Here is an 18,787-nt window from a genome sequence, read left to right as displayed (position 1 = left end):
ATTGTAACTTCTCTCTAAAAAAGAAAATAAAGAAATAAATATAAATAAAAAAAACAAATAAATAAAATAAAAAAATTAGTTTTTCATTATTTATTAAATAAATGATATTTAAAATAGAATATAATAGTTTTTTTTTCTTTTTTTTTTTTTTTCTTTTTTTTTGAAATATTAATAAATTTATTAAACATATTTTAAAAAAAAAACCAATTCCTTTTCTATTCTAACAAAAATGAATATTTTAAATGAGGTTTTTTTCTTTTGAATTGAGAAATATTATCTAGGCCGCTTTGTAAGAAAGGTATTTGTTTAATTTGAAAAATACAAAAAAAACTTTTTAAAAAGTTGAGTTTATGTGAAACAATAATGATTTCAAATAAATTAAGTAATTGGTTGTGGTGATGTTTGTTGTTGTTGTTGTTGTTGTTGTTGTTGTTGTTGTTGTTGTTGTTGTTGTTGTTGTTGTTGTTGTTGTTGTTGTTGTTGTTGTTGTTGTTGTTGTTGGGGTAGGGATGTAGTAACCTTTTTTTCTTTGGGTGGTTTCTTTTCCCTTGGTGGTCTCTTTTCTCTTATTGGTTTTTCTTTTAATGGTGCACCAGTTGTTGTAGTTGTTGTTGTAGTTGTTGTTGTTGTACCTACAGTTGAGGCAGTAGTATTGTTTGAACCTGTTGTTGTTGGTGTTGTTGTAGGAGCATTAATATTTTTTGGTACCTTTGGTTTCTTTGGTTTCTTTTCTCTTGGTGGTTTATCTTTTGGTTGTTGAGCTTTATTATTAACACCTTGTTGTTTGTTTATTGGTTGTTTTGTATTAATTGGAGTAATAACTGGTGGAGAAATATTTGATGATACTACTGTTGAAGATGAAAGAATCATAGTTGGTACATTTTGTTGTTGTTGTTGTAATTGTTGTTGTTGTAATCTTAGTTGCTTTTTTAATTTTTTAGATCTATTTTCCCTCTTTTTCTTTGTAGGTGTTGCTGCTGTAGTTGAAACTGCTGCTGCTGCTGTTGCTGTTTTATCTTTTTTAGATTTACCTTTCTTCTTTGAACCATCTCCTTTTAATATCATATCTACAATTGGTGTATTACCTTCTTCAGTTTGTTCTAAAAAAAAAAAATTAAATTGTTGTTAATAATCGTTAATAATCATTAATAACCAAATTAATAATTAAATTAATAATAATAATTAAAACAAACCTTTTGGAACATTAAAATTTTGAACTGAATCAGTTGGTGCGTCTAATTGTTTTAAGAAAGCTTGATAAGTACCAGATGATTCAATAGTACCCATTCTATTATTCTTTTTTACTTGAGTTGTATCAATTTTAAATGGTGCACTTTCAACAATTGCCAATTCTTCAATACCTTTATTATTTACAAATGGTCTATTATCCATAAACTCTAAAAATGAATCACTGCTCTTTGTACCTATTTTATTAAAAACTGTTACATAACTTCTAGTTGGTATGAAATCTCTTTTTGTTCTATTTAAAAAGATGTTTTAATTAGTTTTTTTTTTAAAAAAAAATGAAATAAAAAAAAATGAAATGAAAAGTGTTCTATTGTGTGGAAATAATTATTACTTTTTACCTTGGTTATATTCAATGATTTTGACAGTGTCAGGCGAATAGGATGTAGCAATTAATGCTTGAAATTTCTCTTGCTCTAAATTCCATGGTAGATTTCTAATGACATAGTTAACTTCTTTGTCCATCGCAATCACTACCAATGAACATCTATTTGTTTAGTTATTTTTTTTTTTGATTTTAAGGAATTAAAAAAAAAAAAAAAAAAAAACTGAAAAAATAAAAAAATTAATAAAAAAAAAAAAATTGAAAACAAAAAAAAAAAAAAAATAAAAATTAATTAAAGAAGAAATTAAAAAAATAATAATAAATAAAAAAAAAAAAAATAAAGATTAATTAAAGAGGAAGAAATTAGAAAAATAACAATAAAAATAAAAAAAAATAAAGGAATAAAGAAAGTAAAACTATATTATTATAAAAATTTTTTAAATTTCCCAAAATAAACAACCGAAAATATCTTCGGATAATAAAAAAATGAATAAAATATAAATTTTATCACTTACCGTTTATAGATTTTTTTATTTTTTAATTAATTTTTTATTTATTTTTTAATTTTAAAATAAATTATTTATTTTTAGCCTGGTTTTTTTTTTTTTTTTGATTTTATTAGATTTTTACATAAATGAAATTTTATAAAAAAATATCTTTGGTTGAATGGGTTCCAATCATTAAAACCCCCTACCAAATTTTTTTATTTTTTTATTTTTTTATTTTTTATTTTATTTTTTTTTTTTTTTTTTTTTTTTTTTTTAATTAAATGAAAGAAAAAATTAATTTTTTTTTTTTAATAACTTAATCATTAAAAAAAAAAAAAAAAAAAAAAAGCCACACACACATAAAAATGGTAATAAAAAAATTATTTATATTAATTTTTTGTTTGTTTTTAATTATCAATGAAATTAATGGAAAAAAAACAAAAATAAATGATATTAAAAAATCAAAACCAAAACTATCATCAACATTATTAAATGTTCATATTGTTGCTCATACTCATGATGTATGTATAATTTTTTTTTTTTAAAAAAAAAAATAAAATAAAATAAAGGAAAAAAAAAAAAAAATATATTTATTTATTCTAAAATCTAATCTTTAATTTTTTTTATTTTTTATTTTTTTTTTTTTATAAAAAAATAATAGGATGTTGGTTGGTTAAAAACAGTTGATGAATATTATTATGGATCAAATATGTCAATTGCATTTGCAGGTGTTCAATATACTTTGGATACAGCCATTACCTGTTTATTGGCAAATCCAGAAAGAAAGTTTATTTATGTTGAAATTGCATTTTTCCAAAGATGGTGGGATGAACAAAGTACAACAATGCAAAATATTGTTAAGGGTTTGGTTGAAAGTGGTCAATTGGAATTCATAAATGGTGGGTATTGTATGAATGATGAGGCTACTACCTACTATGACGATACTATTGACCAAATGACATTGGGCCATCAATTCCTTTGGGAGAATTTCGGAGTTATGCCAAAGATAGGCTGGCACATAGATCCATTTGGCCATAGTGCAACACAAGCTCGTATCTTTGGTCAATTAGGATTCGATGCATTCATTATCGGTCGTATGGATTATCAAGATATCGAAGCTCGTTTAGAGAATAAGCAAATGGAGTTCATGTGGAGATCGACCCAAAGTACACCAGAGAATCAAGTTTTCACATCAGTACTACGTGCAATGTATTGTACTCCAGATGGTTTCAACTTTGAGCAAGGTGATGACCCAATTCAAGATGACCCAAATTTATTCGATAATAACGTAGACTCAAGAGCTGAACAGTTCACTCAAGTGGCACTTGAATATGCAACTCATTATCGTACCAATAATGTACTAATTCCATTTGGTTGTGATTTCGCTTACCTTAACGCTCAAATGTATTACAAAAACATTGACAAACTAATCGCACATATCAATTCAAATCCGGATAAATATGGTTTAAATTTGTTATATTCAACTCCATCAATTTATATAGATGCTGTAAATGATGCCAATCTAGTATGGGAAGTGAAAACTGATGATCTCTTCCCATATGCTGATAATGAATTTAGTTATTGGACTGGTTATTTCGTTAGTCGTCCAGCATTGAAAGGCTACGTTCGTCAAAATAATGCTCTATTACATGTAGTTGAACAAATGTTGGTAACTAGTAGTAATCTTATGCCAAGTAGTAGATCTGAACAATTGGTTGATGACATTGTTATAATGAGAGAGGTAATGGGTATTGCTCAACATCATGATGCCGTATCAGGAACAGAACAACAACATGTTGCAGATGATTATGCAGAACGTCTTTCAATTGGTAATTGTGCTTCATTGGAAACTATTAATACAGTTGTTGGCACATTACTAACTGCCAATGGTAATTCAAAATCGGCCGCTGCCACTCCAACCATTTCCTTCTGCCCATTATTAAATCAAAGTATTTGTCCAGCAACTGATCCACTTTCATCAGGTACCTCAGTTCCAGTGTTAATTTATAATAGTTTAAGTTGGACTCGTAATGAACCAGTTCGTATTCCAATTCCAATTGCAAATGTTACAGTAACTTCCTCATCCAATGGTTCAATTACATCTCAAGTTAATCAAATTAATGGTACCTTTATTCTAGAGTTTTTAGCCACAATCCCACCATTAGGTTATTCAACCTATATTATAACATCTACAGCATCTGATTTTGTTGAACCAAATTCAATTCCAGCAATAATAATTCAAGATGAAATTATAGTTTCAGGTGGTGGTAAAATTAATGAAAAAGTATCATATAATGATCCAATTATATTAGAGAATGATTATATTAACGTTCAATTTAGTTCTCAAGATGGTTCAATACTTTCAATTACTAATAAAACATCAGGGGTTACTTCATCAATTACTCAAGAATATATTTGGTATAATCCAAGTGTTGGTAATGATGATTCTGCTCAATGTAGTGGTGCTTATATCTTTAGACCTGTTGAAGATTTTGCTTATCCTTACAATAATGCCACACCAAGTGTATCGATTATTAGAGGTGAAATCTCATCAAGTATTAGAAGATTTTGGTCAAATGAAATGGTTCAAACCTTTAGATTATATTCAAATGCTGATCATTTAGAGGTTGAAGAAATCATTGGTCCAATTGATATTAGTGATGGAATTGGTAAAGAGATTGTATCACGTTATACCACTACATTGGTGACTGACCAGACATGGTATTCCGATTCTCAAGGTATGGAAATGCAAAAGAGAATAACCAACTATCGTCCATCATGGAATTTAACCGTGGTTCAACCAACCAGTGGTAATTATGTACCTGTGAATGCTATTGCCTACATTCAAGATCCTAATCAATCATTACAATTCACCATTGTCACTGATAGAAGTCGTGGATGTGCATCGTTAAGAGATGGTCAATTGGATATGATGATGCATCGTCGTACTTTGAAAGATGATGGTCGTGGTGTTGGTCAACCAATGAATGAGTCAACTCAAATCGTTACAACTAGTAAATTGATTTTCCATGATATTTCAAGTTATGCTCAATCTCATTATCGTCCTGCTGCACTCTCTTTATCACATCCATTACTCCCAATGTTTACAACCACTCAACAATCTTCAAACGATTGGAATTCTCAATATCAAGGTGTTTACTCACCATTGACTTCAGCCTCACCTTTACCAAATGGTTTAAAGATTCAAACTCTACAATGGTTAGATAATCAAGATAATACCATACTTTTACGTATTGAAAATATTTATCAAATTGATGGTCAAGATTCACAAGATCCACAAACTATCACTTTAGATCTTTCAACTATCTTTTCAACAATTACAATCACTTCTGCAACTGAAATGAATTTAACTGGTGTTCAAAAATTATCAAATTTATCAAGATTAAAATGGAAAACTGTTGATGGTAAAAACTATGATCATAAATCATCATCATCAACTAAAGAAGATTCTTCAAATGGTTTTGTTTTTACTTTTTCTCCAATGCAAATCAGAACTTTTATAATTACTACTAATTAAAAAAAAAAAAAAAAAAAAAAAAAAAAAAATTTTACAAAGTAGATCTCTTAAATAAATTATAATTGTATATTTAAATTTATCCTTTTTGTATTTTTTAAGTTTTCTCTTTTCTATAAATTTTTTTTAAAAAAAAAAAAAAAGTGTTTCAGGTCCTAACTATCATCTTTTAACTTTTTTAAGTTTCATATGGAATTACTAAATTTTCTTTTTATTTTTTTTATTTACAATTTTTTCTTTTTTAAGGTTGCATTTACTTTTTCATGAATTTCTTGTGAAAGTGATTTCTTCTCTTTCTTTTGAACAAAGTTTGTCTTTTTACATTTTTTACGTTGTTCTTTTAATGTTACTACTTCATTTTTTAATTTTCTTTTTAATAAAAACCTATTATTATTATTATTATTTATTAGTAAGTTAAAATCTTCTAAAAAAAAAAAAAAAAATTGATAAATATCTACTTTTCTCTATGTGACATCTTCTTTTCACTGTTTTTATTCTCATCATTTTCATCGTCTTCATCTTCCATTTTATCATCTTCATCTTCATTATCTTCATCATCATTATTTCCATTTTCTATATTATATTTTTCAATTGGTTCTAATTCATCTTTATTAACTTTTTCAGACATTTGAAGTAATTTTGCCATTTCAAGTTCTGGTTTATTTTGTAATTCTGGGAAATTCTTTATTGGATCAATTACCTTTAATGTAGTTTTTTCTTTTGATTGTACTGTTGCTGTTCCTTGTAAAGGTTTATTTAAATCAACTTTTAATTTATTTTTTCTTCCCCTTTTTTTTTTAAAAAGTTATATAAATATATGAATCTCTATTTTAAAACAAAATTGAAAATAAAAAAAAAAAAAAAAAAAAAAAAAAAAATAAATCATAAAAAAAAAAAAAAAACGAACGAAAATTATTTTTAATTTTTATTTTTATTTTAATTTTAATTTTTATTTTTATTTTTATTCTGTTCTATTTTCTTGAATGATCCTTTTTGACTGAACCCATTGAAATATTTCTCAAACCAATTCTAAGTTTAACACTATTTTTCTTTGCCAATACAATAATAACAGTAATGATGGTTGCAACTACAACAACTGGTATGACAACTACAACAGGAATTAACCATGGTTTTTTATCATCTGATTTACAAGAATCTGATGATTTAAAATCTGGGCTCACTAAAATTTTATAAATGAAAATAGATTAGTATAATTTTATTTTTATAGTTAATAATAATATTTTTTAAAAAAAAATACATACACAAAACTGAAAAATCAGGATCTAATAAACATTCAATACAATGTGGTAAATCTAAACCAAGAGTTACCATATTATTAGTTTTAGATAATACTTTTGAAAATGTTGAAGTTGGTCTACCATCGGATAGCATTTTATCTTGGAATCTACCTTGAAGTATTTTACCATTAATTGAAAATTTAAGATAATTTAAATTACCAGTATCACTTTGAGAATTTGATGATGATTCAAATGATGGCTGACTATTATCATCATTACAGCTATTTATATCTTTATTTTCATCGATTTTAATATCTGATATCATTTCTACTCTAAGTGTATTTAAATTACTTTGATAATTCCAATTTGAAATTGAGAAAGAAATTTTAATACCACCTTTAGAAACTGTGAAATTATTACCAGCAAATGAGAATTGTTTATCAGAATTTTCAATCTCTTCAATAGTTAAAATAAATATAGTATTTTCTACTTGTTGTTTAAATATTGAAATTGAGTTTTGATTACTTTCCAATTTCCAATTACCTGAAAGTTTAATTAAAGAATTTGGAATTTCTTTACCATTAAAATCAATTTCAACCACAGAGTTAATTGAAAGTTGATAACCAGTTTGTTCATTTGAGATTGTTGTTAAACCTGATGAAGCAACCGATGTTGTTGATGATGGTTCATCTTTTGTTTTAACAATTGGTAATGGACTACAATCGAATCCAGTATATCCCTTTAAACAATCACATTGACCATTTAATGTATTACAGTTACCTTGAGCATTTCCACCACAATCGTTTGGACATTTGAAAGATTTAATAATGTATGGATAAACTGTACCACTCCATGTAATACTGTTTTGAATGAATGTTATTAATTTTCCACCTGTACCCGGTTCTATTGATGTTAGAATTGAATTATCATCAATAAAAAAGATTGTTGAATTTAAACCATCAATTATTAATTGGTATGATAGATGATCAGGTCCAAAGGAACCATATAACGTTATATTACCACCTGTTGTTGAATCAACTTGAGTAGATGATGAAATGAAATGATTTGTAATTAAACAAATTTGATTTCCAATTGTAACCCATCTACTATTACATTTACAAACACCATAAACATGATCACAAACACCATTTCCATTACAATCATTTGGATGACATGGTTGATTAGTTTGAGTTATTTCAAATGATTTACTTGATGAAAATTTATCTTCGACTGTTACCTTTAGATTGATAATACCTTTATCAACAACAGGATAGCCAATTTCACATTGAATTTGATAAAATGTTGATGAGAAAACATTACAAATATTATTTCCAATAATAACATTGATTGATGATTGATTATATGAGAAATAAGTACCATAAATAGTAAATGTATTGTTATTTTGAGTGATACTATCTATTGTAGGATTTTCAGGTTTTACAGCAATAGTAAAGTTTATTCCTGGTGATTTTAATCTAAATTCAACTGTTTTTAAATTTCCAACAGGTGTTGACAAATAACCTGAAATTGAACCATCAAGATTATTATCACTTAAAGTTAAAGGAGGAGTTGCAATTATATTTTGATAATGTCCCATATTTTTACCATAAATATTAAATGATATCCCCAAAGCACTAAATTTAATACTATATATTGAAATTTGGGCTATTAAAAAAAAATTTAAAATTATTGTTAATTAATAACCAATTAAATTTTTTTTTTTTTTTAATTTTTTTAAAAAAAATAACAAAAATACTACTTACAATATCCACAATCTTGATTATTTGTATTAAAATTTGTAAAACTATTTCCTTTTAAAAACTTTGAAACACTTGAATCATTTAAAAAACAATAAAAACATTCAGGAAGTTCACCACTAAATAGATTATTTGAAAAATCTGAATTGATATTACACCAACTTTTATCAATTGTTCCTGTTAATTTATTATTACTCATTGAAAATGAAACTTTCTTTGATAGTGTATACTTTGGTAGTGTACCATAAACATTTGACCTGGAAATAGAGTTGAACCCGACACTTGTAAAATTTTCAAAAAATTTAATATCTGGGAATGAAAAATTACCATTTGGAAATATAAGATATGTCAATTTTGGTGGTAAAGAAGAGAATGGAAATTGTCCTTCAAAATTGAAATACTTATTATCTCCAAATAATGAAATTTGAGTCATATTTTCAAAAATTGAAAAATCATATTTTTGTTTTGCTGGTCCCATTTTAATGCCACTTCCAAAATAGCTTTTTAATTTTTTAAAAAAATAAAAAAATAAAAACAATTAGAATAAATATTAAAAAAAAAAAAAAAAAAAAAAAAAAAAAAAAAACCTACATATTTAACAAACTAGAATTAGATATTGAAATTATATGGCTAAATATATCTACATCTGGTGTATTTATATCAATTGTTAAAGAGGTTAATTTATTTAGAGGTACCAAATTTCCTAATGAAGATTCGTTGAAAATTGAATTTTGGCCAGAGTATATTGATAATTGTTTTAATTTTGGAAAACCTGTTAAAATTGGAAGTGAATCTGAAGTGAAGCTTAAAGATTCTAATTCACTATTACTTTGATCTCCTTCAGTATCAAATATAATAAAACCTCCAAATATATTACTAAAAAAAAAAAAAAAAAAAAAAAAAAATTAGGTTCCAGAAAAAAAAAAAAAAAAAAAAACTAATAAAAACAATTTCTACTCACAGAAATTTAACATTTTTTAAATATGATGCTTTTAAAACATATGAATTTGTTAAATTGCTTAATGTTAATACATCATATTTTGGAACCACTTGATAAATTGAATCAATATTAGATTTTGGATATAAATATCTATATATAAAAATAAAATATAAAAAGTAATAGTTAATATAAATTATAATTTTTATAATTAAATTAAAATTTATATTACAATTGTTTGATTGTTGAAATTGGATTATATATAAAATCCGATTCTATATAGGAGTTATATAATCTGAGTGTATTAATTGATGAAAAACAACTGAAATCACTCCATGATAAAAGTTCAGTGTTATTTTGACGAAGAACCAAATCACTTATTGAACCATTTGAAAAACAATTGTTGAATGATAATGTGCAAAATTTTGATTGAATATCAGGAGAAATAAATTCATCTACGAATGTTTTTAACCCTAAATTATTTAAACAAGTTACTTTTTAAAAAAAAAAAAAAAAAAAAAAAGGGTTCAAAAATAAATTAAAAAATAAATTAAAATTAAATTCCAATAATGGTATTAAAAAAAATATTAAATTAATAACATACAATCGGATGACTCCACATCTACACATTTGATAATTTTAAAAAAAAATAAAAAATAAAATAAAAAAATTGAATAATGAAATTTCATATTATTTAATTTGGTTGTGATAACTATAATGAATTTATATATATAAAAAAAAAAATTAATTATTTAAATCTTTTTTAATTTTTTTTATTTTTTTTGTTTTTTTTTTATTTTTATTTTTAGTTTAAAAAACAAAAAAAAAAAAAAAAAAAAAAAAAAACCCACAATTTTTTTTTTTTTGATTAATAATACGTAATTTTAAGATATTTTTTTTTTCCAAAATATTTTTTTTTTTATTTTTTTATTTTTAACAAAATTTCAAATTTTTTATTTTCTCATTCTTTGAAATAATTTATTTAATTTCAGTTAAGTTTATTTTTCAACTTCTTTATAATTTCTGTTTTTAATTTCCAAGTAAAATATGAAATAGTCCAAATCATAATTAGTTTATTTATTATTATAATTTATAATTTTTTTTTTTTTCTTTTTATTATAATAAAATTTTGTTAAATTTTGCTTAATTTCAAAAAAAAAAAAAAAATTCAGTGAAGATCCCTACCATAAAATAATTTGGTTTAAAATCTTTTTTCTTTCTGGTTTTTTTTTTAAAACTTCTAAAAAAGTAAAATGGGAATAAAAAAAAAATAAACCTAATAAAAAAATAAATTAAATCTTGTTTTTGTAATTTTTTTTTTTTGGAAATATTTAAAATAAATTTTATTTTGGAAAAAATTATTTTTTTTACTAACTTTAGAAAAAAAGTACTGGACTATCTTGAGGATTTTTAAAGAAATTATTAATTTTAAATGTATAATCTACTTTATATGTAAATAAATTTAAATAATTAATTTCAATAGTATCACAATTGAAACCATTTCCAACCAATATAATTAAATAAGATAAATCTGATGATGGATAAATTACAGAGAAATTATTATCAAATGATGAAATTAAAGTTGTATATTCGATTGAACATGATAATGTTTTGAAATCAATTTCACAAACAAACAATTCCGATGTTCCTTCAATATAGCCAGTACCAACTAACCCACCTTGTGTATTTATAAATATGTTGCCAATATTTGGTAATGTTGCACTCTTACTTGGGAATTTAATAACCTTTACATTATCAACTGAAAATGAATTATTCATATTAATTTGAACATATGGTGCATTATTTGGACCTGTTAAAAATGTAAATAATTCATCAGTATATGGATTATATGCTGATATTGGAAGTGTCATATATTTAAAACTTTCTACATTTTTATAAGTATTTCTAAAAAAAAAAAAAAAAAATAAATAAATAAAAAAATTAATAAAAAATTAATAAAAAAAAAATAAATAATTATTAAATTTATAAATTAATATAAAGTGTAATTACATTTTTGAATTTTTAAAATCCCATTCAATAAAGGATAAAACATTTTGAGTTAAACCATCAATGTGACAAGGTAAAATGAATGAATTTGTAACTGGGTTGTAGAAAAATGTTGAAGGGTCGTATTCAAAACCAAGAGTAGTTGGTAACGTTAATTGTACACTTTTATTACTAAATTGATTGGAATCTGAATCATAATCAATTGTATAGAAAACTCTACTATTTATTTCTGAAACGAATAAATTAAAAATTGGTTTATTTGAAACTGTGGAAATAGTTGACCCATAAACTAATAAAACCTGTAAATCAATCGATAGTGTACTATTTAAAACGGCTTCATTAGTTTCAACATTAATAACTTGAAAATTTCCAGTACTTTCAAATGAATAAAAGTAAGGTAATTGTAATTCACAGTTAATTTTTGTTAATAATATTGAAAAAACTGTTAATATTAATAAATAAAATTTTTGTGGCATTATTATTTTATTATTTATCTATTTGTTTATTTGTTTGTTTATTTTGATTGTGAAGATAATGATTATAAAAAAAAAACCCTTTTATATTTATTTTTTTTTAAAAAAAAATAAAAAAAGAACCTTCTCGAGATTAAATGTTTTTTTCTTTAAAAAAAAAAAACAACAAAAAAAAAAAAATAATAAATATCTTGAATTTTCAAAATAAATTTAAAAAAAAATATTTTGAAATAGGAAAATAAAAAACATCCACGTTTTTGATAAGATATTATTTGAGGAAAAAAAAAAATAATTAAAAAAAATTAAAAAAAAAAATCAAATTATTTTTTAATATTTCCCCAATAACCCCAACGATTTGATTTCCAAAATATGAAAAAAATAAAAAGAACATATGAACATAATTATGTTTAATTATTAAAAAAAATAATAATAATAATTATAAATAAATGAATAAATAAATAAAGTAATATAATTTTTTTTTTTTTTCACATTACACATTCACTAAAAAATATCTTTTTTTAATTTTATTTTTTTTTATTTTTTATTTTTTTTTTATTTTTTTTTATTTTTTTTTATTTTTTTTTTTTAATTTGAAAAATTAAATTAAATTTTTTTTTTTTTTTTTGTTTTTTTTTTTTCAATTACTTGTACAAACACATTCGCACAATTTCATTTCTTTATATATTTTTTCATCTTTCTTTTTCCTTTTTTCTTTTTATTAAATTTCATTTTTTTAATAAGGTTTATTTCTTTTGTGCATAATAAAAAAAATTGTAACAACACATAAAAACAAAAAAAAAAAAAAAAAAACAAAACAAAACAATAAAAAAAAAAACAAAAAAAAACAATAAAAAACAAAAAAAACAACAAATAAATAATATAAAGCTCACACATATAAAATAATTATAATAGTAATATATATATTAAAAAAAAATACAATAAAAAGACGCGCCAGAAAATTATATATATGAACTAGTTAAAAAAATATGATGGAATCTAATAAAAAACAGAATGGTGGTAAGCCACCATCTACAGCAATAAATATACCAAGTTCAAAACAATCACCAACTTCTTCCTCTTCTTCCTCTTCCTCTTCTTCATCATTGAAGCAAAAGTCAACAATTACAACTTCATCTCCAACCACTTCAACCCCAATACCAATACCAACAACCACCACTGTAATTATTGGTAGTACAGGCAATAATAGCAATAGCAATAGCAATAACAATAGTGCAGGAAATAGCGCAAACAATTCATTTAAAAAGGGTTTAATTTCTAAACAATCAGCACGTCCAACACCAACCCCGAGTATATCATCATCCTCTTCGACAAGTATAAAAAATTCAAATGCAAGTGTTAGTATGTCTAGTAGTCCAAATAATGGAGGATTTACTAAACCTTCATCAGCCCCATCATCATTTGGTGGTGGTATGCTATCTAGAATGCAACAACAACAACAACATCTACTACGTAACGCTTCAAATAATACTCGTAATAGTATAACAACTACAAATAGTGGCTTCTTAAGACCTGTTGGTATACCACTATCATCTTCATTTAACCAACCCAAAACAAATCCAACCACTACCAATAATAATAGCAATAGCAATAGTAGTGGTAGTAATAATAATAACAATAATAATAATAATAATAATAATAATAATAATTTAGGTGCATCATATTCATCAAATAGTTCAATGTCATCACCAAGAATTCATTATAGTGGTGGTGGTGGAGGTGGTGGGAGTAGTAATAGCACTACTCATCAATTTAGTAGTAGTAGTAGAAATATAATGATGTCAACATCATCGGATAGTTCAACATCGACATCACCAAATTTCTCTGGATTTTTAAGTAAACAATCACCAAATAGTTATTATAGTGGATTTGGTGTACCAAGTAGTTTTTCATCAACATCACCATCACCAACAAACTATAGAAACCAACAAAAACCATCATCATCTATTTTCCTTAGACCTTCACCACCTGGTTCATTTCATACCCCTGTCTCTTCACATAATAGTTTTTTAATGCCATCACCTCAATCAGCTTCTGAAGTATATGGTTCAAAAAATAATAATAATAATACTTTTTCATCAATTCCTACACCTAAAAATCAACCAAAAACTAAAACTATTGGTTTTGATGTACCATCATCAAATAATAATAATAACAACAACAACAACAACAACAACAACAACAACAACAACAACAACAACAACAACAACAACAACAACAATAGTAATAGCAATAAGACAACAACAACAACCACAACTACTACAACAGGTACACCAAAAACAAATAGAAGAAGGACATCATCACTTTTAGGTAAAGATGAGATGATACCATCTCATGAGTTAGAATTTGATTCACAAGATAGTGATGGATCAGACAATGGGGATGACTTTTTCGATGATTTAGAGGATGAAGAAGAGAATATAGATGATGAAATGAAATCACCACCACCAAAAGAAACTAGCCCATTACCAACTGCTAGAGGCGTATTTAGTAGTAGTAGTAGTAATAGTGGTAGTAGTAATATTAGTGGTAGTGGTAGTAGCGGTAATACTAATAATAATAGTAGTAGAGTAAAATTTGTAAATATAGAAAATGTAGATAGTATAGCAATAGATAAAATGGTTATGGAAGGTTGGAAAAGACTTATCCCTAGATTTCATCAAAAAGATGCATGTGTAAAAATAATTCAAAATATTGTGGAACAATTTAAAATTGATTCAAAAAAGATAATACCATTATCACCAGCAACACCTTTAGCGACACCTTTATCACCAATGGGTTTATTATTTGCTCCGTCATCAACAAATTCTGATCATAGTAATTATTCTTCAACAAGTGGTAGTAACAATAATAATCAAAATAATCAAAATAATAATAATAATAATAATAATAATCAAAATAATAATAGTCAAGTAATAAAACCAGTTAAAAATTCAAAAAATTATTTAATTCAACATGCAGCAGGGTCAGGTAAAAGTCATACGATTGCATCATTAATTACAAATTTATATAGATTATTAGAAGATGGTAAATTGAAATATGATTTAATACTAGTGATTAATGATAAAAGACATTTAGATTATCAACTTGGTTCAATTATTACTCAATTTTTAAAAGATAATGATTTAACATCAATTTCACATCCAAATACAATTGCATTATTGGAAAAGATTTTAACAAAAGCTAAAACTAGAGTTGTAATCTCAACAATGCAAAAGTTTTCAAAAGTTATTGATACTCATGGATTTGATCATATTTCAAATAAATATAAATCAATTGCAATTATTTCTGATGATATTAGATCAATGACAAATACTTTTAGTTGTAAATATATATATATAATATAATATAATATAATTTTTAATAATTTTTAATAATTTATAATAATCTAATTAATAATTTAATTTTATTTAAAAAAAAAAAAAAAATAAAAGCAATATTAAATGGTGAAACTAGAGAAAAGAATAATATAACATATTTTTGTTTTACAAGTACACCAAAACCAAAAGCTTTAGAATTATTTGGTGATACAAGAGGTAATTTAAGAGTACCATTTCATACTTATTCAATAGAGAAAGCATTACAAGATAAAATTGTTATGAATTGTATTGATCATTATACAACTGTTTCAATTTTAACCAAAGTTTCAAATGATAAAACAAGTGATACCTTTTTTAATGATGAAAATAAATCATCTTATCATATTTTAAAACATCCAAATAATGATAAAGTATGTATTATTATTAATATAAATAAAAAAATAAAAAAATACTAATTCTATTTTAAATTTTTTTTTTTTTTTTTTTTTTTTTTTTTTTTTTTTTATATATTAAAAAAAAGAAAATAATTCAAGAAAAGTCATCATATATTATAAAACATTTTTTAAAATTAAGAGAACAAATTAATAATGATGAATTTAATTGTAGAGCAATGTTAGTTACAAATAGTAGAGAACAAATTTTATTATATAAACAAACATTGGAATCATTGGTGAAATCATTACCAAAGAATCAAAAATTTGATATTATAGCATCATTTGCAAAGTTTAGTTTAAAGAAAAAAGAGAAAGCGGAATATGATGAAAAGATAAATGGTAGTTATGCAGAATACTTTTCAAAGAGAAATGGTATCTCGGAAATCTTGAGAAATGATAAGAAACATAGAGTGCAATTGATCATTGTTGCCGATAAGCTATCATCAGGTTTCGACGAGCCATCATTGGCCGTGATGTATGTCGATAGAGCTTTAAAGGGTGCCAGTGCCGTTCAAACTATTGGTAGGTTAAGTAGAGTTTCCAAGGGAAAGAATGCATGCTATATAGTTGATTTTGTAAATACTCGTCGAGAGATCTCTGATGCGTTTGGTCAATATTGGAGGGAAACCTGTCTAAAGGGTGAAACTAGGAAAACCGTACTCGAGTTGAAATTGAATAGAGTGTTGGGTAAACTATCTGCAATTGAACCGTTGGCAAATGGAAGATTAGAAGAATCGGTTGAATATATTCTTCGTGATGATGAAAAGAGAAAAAAAGAAAGAAAAGTCGGTAGTATCACCGATGATATCACCTCTTATTTCGAACTTTGTAATCAACTACTTTGGGATAATGTACCACCAATGAATACTAAGTTCTTGGAATTAGTTAAATATCACGTTTGTGATAAACGTTTAAATTCACAAATGCATTCAATTAAATCATTATTACAAAATATAGAAAGTAAAAGTAGTACATTAGTAATGAATCAACAACTCAACTCATCCAATGGTCAAAGTGGTTCATCAGTAGGTGGTGTAGCACAAACTTTAATGACTCCAAATTCTGAATCATTTCAATCATCATCAAAACGTGGTATTGTTAATCGTCGTCAACAACAACAACAACAACAACAACAACAACAATTTGATAGTAGTAGTAGTGGTGGAGGTGGTGGTAAACATATTTTAAAGAGTGAAAATGGTGGTTATAAAATATTAGATTCAATCAATAAACAAGATGAAGAAATGGATTTAGATGCAGAGAATTTAGAATTTGCAAGAGAGATTTGGTCATCAAATCCTGAAATTAAACTTCATTCTAGATTATTAGGTGATATTGATCAAGAGGAGGAGGAAGAGGATGATGAAATGGATGATATTGGTTTCAATTTGAAAATGTTTGAATCTGCTGAAACCATTGAACAAGTCATTGAGATTGTTGTTGAATTTGTTTCAAAGAATGGTCAAACCTTTGAAACTGCAATTCAAAATCAATCGATGTCTGCAATCTTTCCATTCCTTGATCCATCCAATCAATATTATCCAATCTATAAAACTAAATTAGATAAAGCACGTATTAAATTCAATGCTGAACAACAAAAATTAATTCAACAACAATTAAAAGAACAACAACAATTTAAAGAACAACAATTACAACATGCTCAACAATTAAAAGAAGAACAAAATAAATATCAATTATTTTATGATAGTATTTATGGTAATCAAAATAGTGGTGGTGGTAGTAGTGGTAGTGGTAGTGGTGGTGGTAATCATCATAACCATCATCATCATCATATTCATGGTGGTGATGATGTTATTATGGGTGAACAATCATTAGTTGGTCAAATTTCATTTCATTTAAAAACACCATGGAGTCAAGATATTCCATTACCTGCACCATTACCAATTGTAACCATTGATCATGTAATTGGTAAACCTCATGCTCAAGGTAAACCAACCGATGATTGTCTTTTAGATGATTGTGTACTTTCATTTTGTAATGATTTGGATACTAAAGATCCAAAAGATGCCCCACTTCGTGTTTATGCAATTCAAATATTGGGTATATTAACCAACAAAGGTATACACAAAAATACATTACATGAAATCGTAGGCAGTATTCATAAGATACTATTGAATGTAAAGGAAAATATAAGTATCAAAATGATTGCATTGGACCTTTTAGCTTTGGTTGCAAGTCAAGATGAGGTAACTATCACTCAAATTTTGGATTTTGGTTTAATTACAACCATCGTCAAATTAATTCATACCGCTGAAGAACCATTGAAAGCAAAATGTTGTAAATTCTTTAGTGTTCTCCATAATGAAGTTGCCATTGTTTCTGCTCTATTAGAAAATAATGGTATTCCATTAATCACAACACTCTTAGAGTCTTATGATTATCTATTGGTTGAACAAGCACTTCGTTGTCTAGTTGCTTTGGCTCAAGAAGATCGTACTATTAAAACCATTCGTACCTCTATTGATCCCAATGTTATCTCACGTCTAGAACATCATAAAATTCAATCAATCCACGACTTGACTAATCAATTGAAATCTTTAATCTCTGGAAGTAAAAGAACACTTCAACAATTTCAACCTCTTATTACAAATTCAAAAAGAATTAGATCAAATTCCATCTCTCAAAATAATAAACTTCCAACTTCTAAAAAATCTGATGATTTATCAAAATCTGAAACAAATATAAACTTAATTGATAATAGTAATAATAATAATAATAATAATGATAATAACCAAAGTAATATTTCACTCTCAAGTTCATCTCCAAATATCTCATTATCATCAAATACATCACCAACAATGCCCATAACAAATATTTCAACCGATACAACATCAAATTCTCAAAATTCAACAATCAAATCAAGACCAATTTCAACAAGTTCAACAAATTAAATTTAAGAAAAAAAAAAATAAAAAAATGAAATAAAAAAAACTTGGAAAAATTAATGTATATTCTCAAAAAAAAAAAAAAAAAAAAAAAAAAAAAAAAA

At 25.0% G+C, this 18,787-nt stretch overlaps 5 protein-coding genes across 5 annotated transcripts; 2 read left to right on the top strand and 3 right to left on the bottom strand.

Moving 5' to 3' along the window:
* Positions 1 to 378: 378 nt before the first annotated feature.
* On the bottom strand, positions 379 to 1,710 carry DDB_G0292240 (hypothetical protein; the record flags this gene model as incomplete). Its single annotated transcript, XM_629746.1, has 3 exons — positions 379 to 1,100; positions 1,194 to 1,424; positions 1,587 to 1,710. The coding sequence occupies 3 exons, from the start codon at positions 1,708 to 1,710 to the stop codon at positions 379 to 381; spliced, it is 1,077 nt and encodes a 358-aa protein (XP_629748.1).
* Positions 1,711 to 2,423: 713 nt separating this feature from the next.
* Positions 2,424 to 5,596, top strand: manA (hypothetical protein; the record flags this gene model as incomplete). Its single annotated transcript, XM_629745.1, has 2 exons — positions 2,424 to 2,579; positions 2,720 to 5,596. The coding sequence occupies 2 exons, from the start codon at positions 2,424 to 2,426 to the stop codon at positions 5,594 to 5,596; spliced, it is 3,033 nt and encodes a 1,010-aa protein (XP_629747.1).
* A 94-nt stretch (positions 5,597 to 5,690) lies between these two features.
* On the bottom strand, positions 5,691 to 10,155 carry DDB_G0292238 (hypothetical protein; the record flags this gene model as incomplete). Its single annotated transcript, XM_629744.1, has 10 exons — positions 5,691 to 5,706; positions 5,822 to 5,977; positions 6,052 to 6,358; positions 6,618 to 6,773; positions 6,856 to 8,496; positions 8,595 to 9,088; positions 9,180 to 9,464; positions 9,550 to 9,678; positions 9,758 to 10,019; positions 10,152 to 10,155. The coding sequence occupies 10 exons, from the start codon at positions 10,153 to 10,155 to the stop codon at positions 5,691 to 5,693; spliced, it is 3,450 nt and encodes a 1,149-aa protein (XP_629746.1).
* Positions 10,156 to 10,901: 746 nt separating this feature from the next.
* On the bottom strand, positions 10,902 to 12,008 carry DDB_G0292236 (hypothetical protein; the record flags this gene model as incomplete). Its single annotated transcript, XM_629743.1, has 2 exons — positions 10,902 to 11,430; positions 11,536 to 12,008. 2 exons carry the CDS (start codon positions 12,006 to 12,008, stop codon positions 10,902 to 10,904), a joined length of 1,002 nt encoding a protein of 333 aa, XP_629745.1.
* A 983-nt stretch (positions 12,009 to 12,991) lies between these two features.
* DDB_G0292234 (hypothetical protein) lies at positions 12,992 to 18,689 on the top strand (the record flags this gene model as incomplete). Its single annotated transcript, XM_629742.1, has 3 exons — positions 12,992 to 15,347; positions 15,458 to 15,753; positions 15,864 to 18,689. The coding sequence occupies 3 exons, from the start codon at positions 12,992 to 12,994 to the stop codon at positions 18,687 to 18,689; spliced, it is 5,478 nt and encodes a 1,825-aa protein (XP_629744.1).
* Positions 18,690 to 18,787: the final 98 nt, after the last annotated feature.

This window comes from Dictyostelium discoideum, assembly GCF_000004695.1.
Source record: "Dictyostelium discoideum AX4 chromosome 6 chromosome, whole genome shotgun sequence".
Classification (NCBI taxonomy): Eukaryota; Evosea; class Eumycetozoa; order Dictyosteliales; family Dictyosteliaceae; genus Dictyostelium; species Dictyostelium discoideum.
Note: the sequence above shows the minus strand (reverse complement) of the source record. Positions and strands in the feature narration are given on the sequence as shown.